The following is a 12,539-nucleotide window of genomic DNA, read 5'->3' as shown; positions in this document are numbered from 1 at the left end:
TGTACATGCATATATAGTTTGAAACGAGGGTAAGTCTCTTGTGATACGATCTCACGAATCTTTTTCTGTGAGTCGAGTTAACTTTATCGATATTCAAAATAAAAGTAATAATTTTTTATGGATGACCCAAATAAGAGATTTGTCTCACAAAATTCGTCTCACACAAGTTTTTGCCTTGAAGTGAATACAAAAGTTGACACGGTTGATATAAAACATATCAAAATTATATATATATATATATATATATAAACTGTCCATTTTACAAGCTATGTTATAGTTGAGATATACTTTGTTACTCACATAAAAAAGAGAGAGTCTATATATGCTCCTCTGCAGCTTTACCCCAATGTTTGGACCACTGATAGTGTATAATTTAAATAAATTTATTTTTTTAAAATTTTATACACGACATTCATCCAACACATGTAGTGTAAAGCTTGGGAAGGAACGTAGATTTAACTCGTTAAAAAAAAACATCATCAAAGTTTCTTTAACAAATTATTCTGTGTTGGTTAATTCCACAATAACGAGCATAATTTAAAATTAACTAAACATGTATATTGTTATATTAGCATTTGACAACCCAACTTACGTCTCTTTGAGATTATGATCATTTTTATAGTTAAATGTCAGTCTTATAATCTTATATCTTTCAATTTTGGTAGTTTTAGTCTTTTTTAATGAGAGTAATAATGTGATACTACACATGTTCGAGCTATATCAGCATCGAATCGATGCTTATCAGTGTCATGCTGAGAAAATGACTAAAATTGTAAAAATAAAAATAAAGATAGTGAACTACGATTGAAATTTGATAACACATTGTAATTAAATTGTATATATATATATATACCAAAAATATAATTTTCCCAAAATAATTTTTGAATGGTAAGTTGATGAAAAAGTATATCAATATTATATTTTATATTTTTTATATGTGGTATATATATACCGAAAAGTTGATGAAAAAGAATATCGATATTATATTTTATATGTGGTACTTTAAAAATGACTAACCTTGTATTTAATAATTAATGTGATATAACGCGTTATTTCTTCAAGAGAAATTCTCGTCTCCTTACTATTCCCTAAGAGATTCGGGAATATCGGGTCGGAGGGCAACAACAATAAGATCGTGAAGTCCCAAGTCTTCCTTCTCTTTTTACTTTATTTCACAGTTATTTTTCATAATTGAGTCTCGAATTCGAAATTTCGTTGATGTTTATTTTATTTTATACCATCTTTTGTGAAGCAAAACATTAATTTTATATGTTGGGTGTTTAAACCTACATGTTAAAAAAACTTTTTAGTGGCCCAATAATATTTTTATAACTAAATAATCGAAATACTTGTTACTGTTGAAAAATATATTTAAAATGTGTGTATTGAATATTTGAATGTTGAATATTTGAATGTTGAAAATAAGAGTTGTAAATATTGAAAATTAGTGTGTGATGATGTAGGTAATGATGTATTTTATTTTTGGATTATTTGTAAAGATTTCCTATAAATAGATCTCTCATTTGTGAAGAAAATCACAATTGAGTAGAGAGAAAAATATTATAAAGTGTGTAGTTTAGTAAATTTTGAGAGTTTGAGATTTTTACTTTTTACCATAAATTTTTACTTTTTCACAACACGTTATCAGCACGAAGCTCTAAAAGTCCTTCATATTTTTCCAAGCTCCAAACAGAAGAAAAAGGTAACAAAAGTAATAATATTTATTTTACTGTTATTTATTTATTGTGTATATATTTAATATATAATATAATATTATTATTAGAAATAATAAAAATAAATTTTTCAAAAACTTGTTATAAATCCTGGGAGGATGTTAAGACGACATCCCACACTCCCGGTAAGGGATACGACAAGTATAAAAGCCTATAAGGTTTTTAAACAAAATAACTTACGACACCTCATTATAATAATGTGATATGATATACATAATTATTTAAACATGATTAATATTATATTCACCATATTATTACCATAAAATTATACAAATACATACATTTATTTTTTTGTACACCAACGGTCATAAACGGTAACAAAACGGCTAGTTTTTACCCAATAAATATCATCTCACAAACACATTCAATCACTCCAACTTTCTCTTCTTCTCTAAAAATTATTCTTCATCAAATTTTTCGAAGAAAAAAGAAGATGACTTTCTCAAAGTTATTTTTAATTATTTTGGTTATCATACTCACGAGTCTTTTATTTATCGGAGAATATCCTCCTCGTGTGTTTTCTTTATTTTTACAAATACTTGTACTTGTTGTTTATCCATTACTTTGTATTGCAATATTCATTAACTAATAAAATGCATCGTAATTTTTTTTAGTACCACCATGTCAAACTTGGCAAAACTCGAATTCATTGCTCTTGATATCACGGAAAAAAATTATATGCCATGGACTCTCGATGTATAAATGCATCTTGAGTCATTGGGTCTAAATGAGACCATAAAAGAAAATGGCATATCGACATCCCAAGAAAAGACAAAAGCCATGATATTTTTGCGTTGGCATCCCATGGCTTTGTGGAAGGGATTAAAAGAAAGATTCGAACAAATGAATTTAGTGAGAAATCATCAGGCACGACCCACTGGTTCAACGGCATTTCCTGAAGTAAATGTCGTAAGCAAAAATGAATTTAAATCTGGAAACCAAAATCAAAGTTATAAACAAGATTTTGGTCGAGGACGAAATCGAGGTCGTGGTCGTGGATGTGGACGTGGAAGTGGTCGTGGTCGTGGTCGTGGACGCGGCCGTGGTTTTGAAAATAATCGAGATAGTTACTTTTATAACTCATCTCAAAAGAACGTCCCAAACCATCCACAGAAAAGGCATCATGAAAATATGAGTGTTAATGAGAATCACTCAAAAAGATATGAAAGTTCTTGTTTCAGATGTGGTACTCCAGGACATTGGTCCCGTATTTGTCGAGCCCCTGAGCATCTTTGTAAATTTTATAAAGAATCATTAAAGGGGAAAGAAAAGGAGATCAACTTCACTGAACAAAGTGAACCTTTGAGTGATTCAACTCATTTTGATGCTGGAGATTTTCTGATTGATTTCTCAGACAATGATCAATTTGCTGGTTGAATAAATATGTAAAATATTTTATGTACCCATATGATAATGTTTTATTGTGTGCTATATTTTTGCATTTTATTGTCAGTAATTTTATTTCATTGCATATATTTTTTGAAGTTGAAATATGGAAAATACTATGAGCAAAGCTGAAGTTTGCATACCCGATAGTGGTACAACGCACACTATCCTCCGAGATAAAAGATATTTCTTGGAACTAAAACCAACAAAAACAAGGGTGAATACAATATCAGGTCCTGTAGACTTGATTAAAGAATGTGGTAAAGCACAATTTTTGTTACCTAATGGTACAAAATTTTTTATCAATGATGCTTTATATTCACCACATTCGAAAAGAAATTTGTTGAGTTTTAATGATATATATTCTCATGGGTATGATACTCAAACAATGAATGAAGGGAATGAGAAATATATGTGTCTTATCACATATAAATCAGGAAAGAAATATGTGATTGAAAAACTATCAATGCTCCCTACTGGATTGCATTATACACACATAAGTCCCATTGAATCAAACATGGTAGTTGATAATTCTTCAATATTAACCAATTGGCATTATCGATTGAGACATCCTGGCTCAAAAATGATGCGAAGAATTATAGAAAATACACATGGTCATCCGCTGAAAGACCAGAAGATCTTTCAGAATAATAAGTTTCAATGTAAAGCATGGTCTCTTGGAAAACTTATTATAAGACCATCACCAGCCAAAATCCAAACTGAATCACCAATGTTTCTTGAATGTATTCAGGGTGATATTTGTGGACCAATCCATCCACCATGTGGACCATTCAGATACTTTATGGTATTGATTGATGCCTCCAGCAGATGGTCACATGTATGTTTATTGTCAACTCGAAATGTTGCATTTGCAAGATTACTTGCTCAAATAATAAAATTGAGGAATCAATTTCCGATTATACAATCAAGAAATTAGACTTGATAATGCTGGTGAATTTACTTCCCAAACTTTCAATGATTATTGTATGTCTATGGGAATCATTGTTGAGCATCCTGTTGCTCATGTACATACACAGAATGGATTGGCTGAATCATTGATTAAACGTCTGCAAATGATTGCTAGACCAATGATTATGAAAACAAAGCTCTCTATTTCTATATGGGGACATGCAATTTTACACGCTGCTTCATTAATTCGCATCAGACCAAGTGCATATCATAAATACTCCCCATTGCAGCTTGCATTTGGTAAAGAACAAGTCATTTATCATCTGAGAATTTTTGGATGTATGGTGTATGTGCCTATTGCACCACCGCAACGAAAGAAAATGGGACCTCAAAGAAAGGTTGGAATTTATATCGGTTATGATAGTCCATCAATCATTCGATATCTTGAACCTCAGACAGACGACGTGTTCACAGCACGTTTTGCTGATTGTCATTTTAGTGAGGAAATCTTCTCAATGTTAGGGGGAGAACAGAAACATACCGAAAAGGAAATTACATGGCATGTATCATCGTTGTTACATCTGGATCCAAGAACAAAACAATGTGAAAAAGATGTACAACAAATTGTACACTTGCAAAGAATAGCCAATCAAATACCAGATACATTTGCTGACACAAAAGGGGTAACTAAATCATATATACATGCTGCAAATGCCCCTGCTCGAATTGAAATTCCAAAGAAACAAATGGAAGATACTCATGATGTCATTAAACGCCTGAAGCGTGGAAGGCCAGTCGGTTCCAAGGATAAAAATCCTCGAAAAAGAAAATTTATAGAGAAACACGATGATCACAAAATAAAGAATTATGTTCTTGAATAAACACATGATGATCACAAAATAGAGAATGGTGTTCCTGAAAAAACACATGATGATGAAAATATTCTGTCAGAATCACAAACTGACGAGACTCATGAACTCTCTATCAATTACATTAATGCTGGAAAAATATGGAACCGAAAAGATATAGAAGAAATTGATGATATATTTTCTTATAATGTGGCAATCGACATCATAAATGATAATGAAGATCATGAACCAAAATCTTTTGGTGAATGTAAAAATCGGCAGGATTGGATAAAATGGAAAAAAGCCATCCAGGTTGAATTGGATTCGTTAAATAATCGTAATGTTTTTGGACCTATAGTCCTTACACCTGAAGATGTAAAACCTGTTGGATACAAATGAGTTTTTATTCGAAAGCGAAATGAGAAAAATGAAATAGTGAGATATAAAGCTCGACTTGTTGCACAAGGTTTTTCTCAAAGGCCTGGAGTTGATTATGAAGAAACGTATTCTCCTGTGATGGATGCAATTACGTTTCGGTATTTGATTAGCTTGGCGGTATCTAAAAATTTAGAAATGCGTCTTATGGATGTTGTTACAGCTTACTTATATGGATCACTTGATAGTAATATATATATGAAAATCTCTGAAGGATTTAAGGTGCCTCAAGCACAAAGTTCAAAACCCAGGGAATGTTATTCTGTGAAATTACAAAGATCATTATATGAGTTAAAGCAATCATGTCGAATGTGGTATAATCGACTAAGTGATCACTTGATGAAAAAGGGATATGTAAATAATTCAATATGCCCTTGTGTTTTCATTAAGAAAACAACATCCGGATGCGTAATTATTGCTGTATATGTTGATGATTTAAACATCATTGGAACGAATAAGGAAATTCAAGAAGTTGTGTCATACTTGAAGGAAGAATTTGAAATGAAGGATCTTGGAAAAACCAAGTATTGTCTGGGTTTACAAATTGAACAAAAAGAATGTGGAATGTTTGTTCACCAGACAAATTATACAGAAAAGATCCTTAAACGTTTTAATATGGATAAAGCAAATCCTTTAAGTACTCCAATGATTGTTAGATCATTAAACATAGAAAAGGATCCATTCCGACCATGTGAAGATGATGAAGCTGTTCTTGGTCCAGAAGTACCATATCTAAGTGCTATCGGTGCCCTTATGTATCTTACAAATTGTACGAGGCCCGATAAATCTTTTGCCGTAAATTTGTTGGCAAGATTTAGCACATATCCAACAAAGAGACACTGGAACGGAATTAAACATATATTCCGTTATCTACGAGGAACGACAGACTTGAGACTTTTATTTTCAAAAGATGCTAATCCAAGTATAATTGGTTATGCTGATGCTGGATACTTATCTGATCCACACAAGGCACGTTCCCAAACTGGATATGTATTTACTCGTGGAGGCACTGCAATTTCTTGGCGTTCACAGAAACAAACGCTCGTAACAACTTCATCAAATCATGCCGAGATTATTGCACTACATGAAGCAAGTCGTGAATGCGTGTGGTTAAAATCAATGACCCAACATATCCAAATCTCATGCGGATTATCATTCGACGAGAAGCCTGTGATACTATATGAAGATAATGCTGCATGTGTTGCTCAAATGAAAGAAGGATACATAAAATGCGACAGAACTAAACATATTCCTCCTAAGTTCTTCGCATTCACCAAGAAGCTTGAGAAGAATAAATGTATTGATGTTCGTCACATTCAATCAAGTGAAAATTCATCAGATCTCTTCACAAAGGCGCTTCCTACGTCAATATTCAGAAAGCATATATATAATATTGGGATGCGCAATCTACGAAATTTGTGAAGAATTGTCGTGTCAACATGAGGGGAAGTTTACGTGACTGCACTCTTTTTCCCTTGCTATGGTTTTTATCCCAATGAGTTTTTCCTAGTAAGGTTTTTAACGAGGCAGTATAAAAACACGTAATGAAGACAATCATTATGATCATCATCACAAGAGGGAGTGTTGAAAAATATATTTAAAATGTGTGTATTGAATATTTGAATGTTGAATATTTGAATGTTGAAAATAAGAGTTGTAAATATTGAAAATTAGTGTGTGATGATGTAGGTAATGATGTATTTTATTTTTGGATTATTTGTAAAGATTTCCTATAAATAGATCTCTCATTTGTGAAGAAAATCACAATTGAGTAAAGAGAAAAATATTATAAAGTGTGTAGTTTAGTAAATTTTGAGAGTTTGAGATTTTTACTTTTTACCATAAATTTTTACTTTTTCACAACAGTTACTCCTCCTAGTGACCCAATAATATTTTTTACAATCAAATCATTGAAAATAAAAACATCAATTTGTTAAACGGGCCATGAGATTATAGGCCCGGAAAGACCCACTGACTAAACCCAACATAGTTTTCGGCCCAACTATTTTTGCTTCCAGCTTATTAGGGAATTAGGGTTTTTCACTTAGCGGAAGTCTCGTCTTCAAGCGCAGTTAACAGGTACACGCCGTTGGTTATTGCTTGTCATTCCGACATGGTTTGATACTTTGATTTCAATTTGTTACTAGACTCAGGTTTCAGCAACTTTAGGAGTATCTTTTATAATCTAGTTATGGTTTTTTTGTGTGGAAATGATCCATTTTACCGATTTGTAAATGATTGGATAATGGAGTAGAAGTCTTGTTTAATTGATATTGAAGTGTAGAATTAGTTTGTTGTGAATCATTCTGCGTTAATTTATGCTTGTGTGTGTGTGTGTGGAAGTGATGGTGATCGAGTAGATGCAACTGTCAAATACTTTTGTTAGAACGGTATTAGTTTGTCGTGTTTTGTGGTATCGATGGTTTAGAAAGTATGGGTGTTGTTGCGCAGGTGCAGGAGGCGAAAATATGTCGCACAGGAAGTTTGAGCACCCAAGGCACGGGTCACTCGGTTTCCTCCCGAGGAAGCGGGCTGCTCGCCACAGGGGAAAGGGTAACCATCGTTTTTTAGATTAGGCTAAGCAATAATGCGACTCCTTTCTAACTAATATAAATTTGAATGTTACTCAGACAATCTTGGAAATATTACTAAATTATGGGTCTGGAGTTTGTGATGTAATTTATCCTTGTTAAATTGACATTTATTGCATGTATAATTTCTTGGTAGCTTATCATTCATTACTCTTGCTTCTTGCCATGAATCACGCAGTGAAGGCTTTTCCCAAGGATGACCCTAGCAAGCCCTGCAAGCTGACAGCCTTCTTAGGTTACAAGGCTGGGATGACACACATTGTCAGAGAAGTTGAGAAACCCGGATCAAGTAATGTTTGTGTCTGAAATTTCTACTGAATGTCTATTCTGTTACTGAGCAGTTCTATAAATAGCATGCTGTTATATCTTACTTATGTAATTTTAGACTTGTTATTTCTCCTAGTTAGTCTCTTCTATAAAACTTTCTTGTAATGTGAATAGTAAAACTTTTTCCTGGTGTAGTATACCATATTATATGATATGTAATTCTTGTTTTCATTTATGGTTAAATTAGCGTTGATCATTTCTATATAAGGTATTTTCCAGTGATGTGTTATACAAATTTTTTTCTTTTTGTTATTTTTGACAAAATTGGGATATTTACTTTCTTGGTGGACTTGTACATTTTTGTGCATCTGGTTTTACTCTTTTCATTTTTGTGCTATTGTTTCCATCTGACAGAAAACATATCTAATTTTGTGTCTGACTGTTATTTTATTAAATAGTGGTGAATCAGCTAAATATTTTTAGCTGAAATAAATCTCACTTTGAACTATTTGTAGAGCTGCACAAGAAAGAGACCTGTGAAGCTGTCACTATCATTGAAACACCACCTATGGTGGTTGTTGGAGTGGTTGGGTATGTGAAGACTCCTCGTGGCCTTCGCTGCCTTAACACTGTTTGGGCTCAGCATCTTAGCGAGGAGGTTAAGAGGAGGTTTTACAAGAACTGGTGCAAATCCAAAAAGAAGGCCTTTACAAAGTATTCCAAGAAACTGGAGACTGATGAGGGCAAAAAGGATCTCCAGTCACAGCTGGAGAAACTGAAAAAATATTCTTCTGTTGTTCGTGTACTTGCTCACACTCAGGTATCAACTCGATCTTATTCTTGTTTTATGGTTTTATGTCTTGATTCTTTAACATCACATAGGTTTTGAATCATTGTTTCATTCACAATATGTTGATGGCTTGAGAAAACCACTGAGAGCCACATACTTTAGTGCATTGTCAAATGGCATATAGGAATGTCAATTTGGTTACATTGTATTAAACTCTATTTTATTTGTCTACAAAATATTAAAGTAGGGATGTTCATCAATTGATTTAGATGATACTGAGAATCTGGAGGCAAGTCTACTCCAGGGTTAGATTTGGCTTTGCCTTCTGATTGTTTTCTTTTTCTCATTCCATGGAACAGTTGACTATTGTACGTGAAAGCATTGGTTCTCTACACTTTCCAGGTTACTCTAATAAATTCATGTATTAATTATGCAGATAAGGAAAATGAAAGGGCTGAAGCAAAAGAAGGCACATTTGATGGAGATTCAAGTGAATGGTGGAACCATTGCCCAAAAGGTTGACTATGCATATGGTTTCTTTGAGAAGCAGATCCCTGTTGATGCTGTTTTCCAGAAAGACGAAATGATAGACATTATTGGTGTCACAAAGGGTAAAGGTTATGAAGGTGTTGTTACCCGATGGGGTGTTACTCGTCTCCCCCGCAAAACTCACAGGGGTCTTCGCAAGGTTGCTTGTATTGGAGCTTGGCACCCTGCCAGAGTTTCATTCACTGTTGCCAGGGCTGGTCAGAATGGATATCATCACCGTACTGAAATGAACAAGAAGGTCTACAAGCTTGGAAAGGTGGGGAAAGAAGATCACTCTGCCAGTACCGAGTTTGACAGGTTAATAATATCCACACCCCCCCCCCCCCCCCCAAAAAAAAAAAAAAAAAGTGGATATCTATATTCTTTGCTTCTTAAAATAATGTTACTTTCTATGGTATTCTCGTAATTGTAATTTCTCACTCTTTTGCCGTTTTAATGATGTGAATATTTTTCTAATAAAAAATGTTTTGGCTAAATGAACTATATGCTGTCGTGCTAACTTCTGAGCTGCACTGAATTCATGAAATTTTCTACATTTATCTCTGCACTATATCGAACAACCGTAATCCATTTGTATCTGCTGCTCTAACAAGTTACTCTCTATATATGACTAATTTTTATTGTATTAAAATGAAACTATGGCAGGACGGAGAAAGATGTTACACCGATGGGTGGATTTCCTCACTACGGTGTGGTTAAAGATGATTACCTGATGATCAAAGGTTGCTGTGTTGGCCCTAAGAAAAGGGTTGTTACTCTTCGTCAATCTCTCCTCACCCAGACTTCACGTGTTGCCCTTGAAGAGATTAAGCTCAAGTTCATTGATACCTCGTCCAAATTTGGACACGGACGCTTCCAGACAACACAGGAGAAACAAAAGTTTTATGGTCGAATCAAGGCTTAGATATCTGAAGCCATTGTTGCTTGTGGGATTCTAAAACGTTCAAGTTTATTTTTCAAGATTTCATGGTTTCCCAAGTGTCAAACTTGTAAGCTAGTTTCCTTTGCCATTCTGTCGGAGAGTCATTTACCTGTTTCTGTTTGAACATCTGCAAAAAATTTTGTCTCTATTACTATGAAAATTCAGTTCATGTTTCATGTCTTGACTAGGTTTTTGATTTTCTAATTTCGGAATTATATTTATGTGTTGTTTTTTTTATAAATTTATTAAAATTGCAACATTGACAATGCATTAATCCTTAATATCAAATATATATGTAAAAGTAATATCAATGTAAAGTTTGTGTGCTATCACACATTCAAATCCGAAACATGAAATCACCCTTAATTTTAAAACATAAAATATATTCAAACAAAGCATGAGATTGCATGATATATAATGTTATAATATCTAAATGTTTTATATGTTTCAGAGATTGATAACTTTTAAAATCTAAAAGATGTCATAATATCTGATACATGTATGATGAGTAGGTCTATTGTGAGACGGTTTCACGAATATTTATCTGTGAGACGGGTCAATCTTACCGATATTCACAATAAAAAATAATACTTATAGCACAAAAAATAATAATTTTTCATGGATGACCCAAATAAGAGATCCGTCTCACAAAATATGACCAATGAGATCGTCTCACATAAATTTTTGTCATGCATGATTTGGTCATAAGTGACTTGGAAAGTTAAAATTTGGTCGTTGATCTGATTCTCATTTTTATGATGCATATTTAAATTGAAGCTTATAATCTGCCAGATATCAGAAAATAAAAACAAGAGCAGCTGCGTTCATGTCATTGAAAATTCACATACATAAATAATTTATGTTATATTCAAGTGTAAATTAATATTTTAATTATTTTTAGAATTTGAAAAAAATATAAAAATATTTTCATTCATATATTAAAAAGATAATTTGCATTCACCTCTTCGAAATTTTGTGTATTTCACACTCATCTTCCTCAATATATTATAATTTTTATATTTGATAAGAAAAATAAATATCAAATATATAAAATATATAAAAGATGAATGCGATTAACCTTCTATTAAAAATACACTTTCAAAGTAATCTCAAACTCAATTGTATCAATCGAAAGTAATATTTTTGTCCGGTAAAGTAATTGAAACATGAAGTTTGAGATAATGTACGATTTAAAATATTTGAATTACAACATTACAATCCGTGATAAGTTTTGGTAAAGCGGCAAACAATCAATCATACAATTGATATAAGATTCAAAGTCACGAGTTTGATTCTCATTTATTGCAAATAATGTAATTATTGGAAGGATATTTTTTTGGTGCAAATCATGATTGTCTCAGCTATATAAGATTATAAGAGCAATCAAAACGTAATATTTCAGATAATTTAAAAGTTTTTAATTACACCATTACCATCAACTATAACTTTTGATAAATATATAAATATATAGTTATTAATAATTATTCAGATTTCTTTTTTCATTTGATATTTCTTATTCTAAACATGAATGAATCTAATAAAAATTAGATTATTCATTTCAAAATTAAAATACAAATGTCCGCCTTAACTTTGAGAACAATCAATCTCTTACGGATTATTAAGGGTAAACTTGTATTTACTCCCCATTCACATTCTCAACTTTCTCCTCCCTCTTCATCCCCTTATTTCTTTGTTTAAACTCCCCAATTTTCTAAAATCTTTCAAAAACATCCCCAATTCTTTGATTTTTGGTTCGTGTCATTGTTATACCTATCGAGCATGTTCTGAAAGACATATAGCCTCAAGACATACGGCTACGCAAGGTTTTTAGCCTATATACCATGCTCAAATAATCGATTTTTTTAAAGGCTTCCGTATAATAAATTAAATCTTTTACCTCTTTGACCGGAGTGTCATCGGGTTGTATCCACCGTATTTTACAGACTGCTCTTCACGGTCTAACCACTCAGTCCCAACAGATGGTTACCGTCACAGATTCCTTCAACAGCACTTGACACAGCCCTAATTCGTTTCCTACCTTAGGGTGTACAATAAAAGATAAAATTTTGAAAATACATGAGAGGGACTAGAGCAAAAGATTCCTTTATT

At 32.7% G+C, this 12,539-nt stretch overlaps 1 protein-coding gene across 2 annotated transcripts; it reads left to right on the top strand.

Annotated features, from left to right (window-relative positions):
• The first annotated feature begins 7,324 nt into the window (after positions 1–7,324).
• LOC142518391 (large ribosomal subunit protein uL3) lies at positions 7,325–10,606 on the top strand. Of its 2 annotated transcripts, none has more exons than XM_075621177.1 (6): positions 7,325–7,390; positions 7,763–7,864; positions 8,081–8,191; positions 8,685–8,989; positions 9,396–9,805; positions 10,154–10,606. In XM_075621177.1, exons 2-6 carry the CDS (start codon positions 7,780–7,782, stop codon positions 10,410–10,412), a joined length of 1,170 nt encoding a protein of 389 aa, XP_075477292.1. In that variant the 5' UTR covers positions 7,325–7,390; positions 7,763–7,779; the 3' UTR covers positions 10,413–10,606. The 2 variants fall into 2 exon arrangements, with proteins under 2 accessions (XP_075477292.1, XP_075477293.1); XM_075621178.1 differs by having other exon boundaries at positions 7,369–7,413.
• Positions 10,607–12,539: the final 1,933 nt, after the last annotated feature.

The sequence above is a fragment of the Primulina tabacum genome, chromosome 11 (genome assembly GCF_025594145.1).
Source record: "Primulina tabacum isolate GXHZ01 chromosome 11, ASM2559414v2, whole genome shotgun sequence".
NCBI lineage: Eukaryota > Viridiplantae > Streptophyta > Magnoliopsida > Lamiales > Gesneriaceae > Primulina > Primulina tabacum.
The sequence above is the reverse complement of the archived record's forward strand: the minus strand, read 5'-3'. Positions and strand labels throughout refer to the sequence as shown.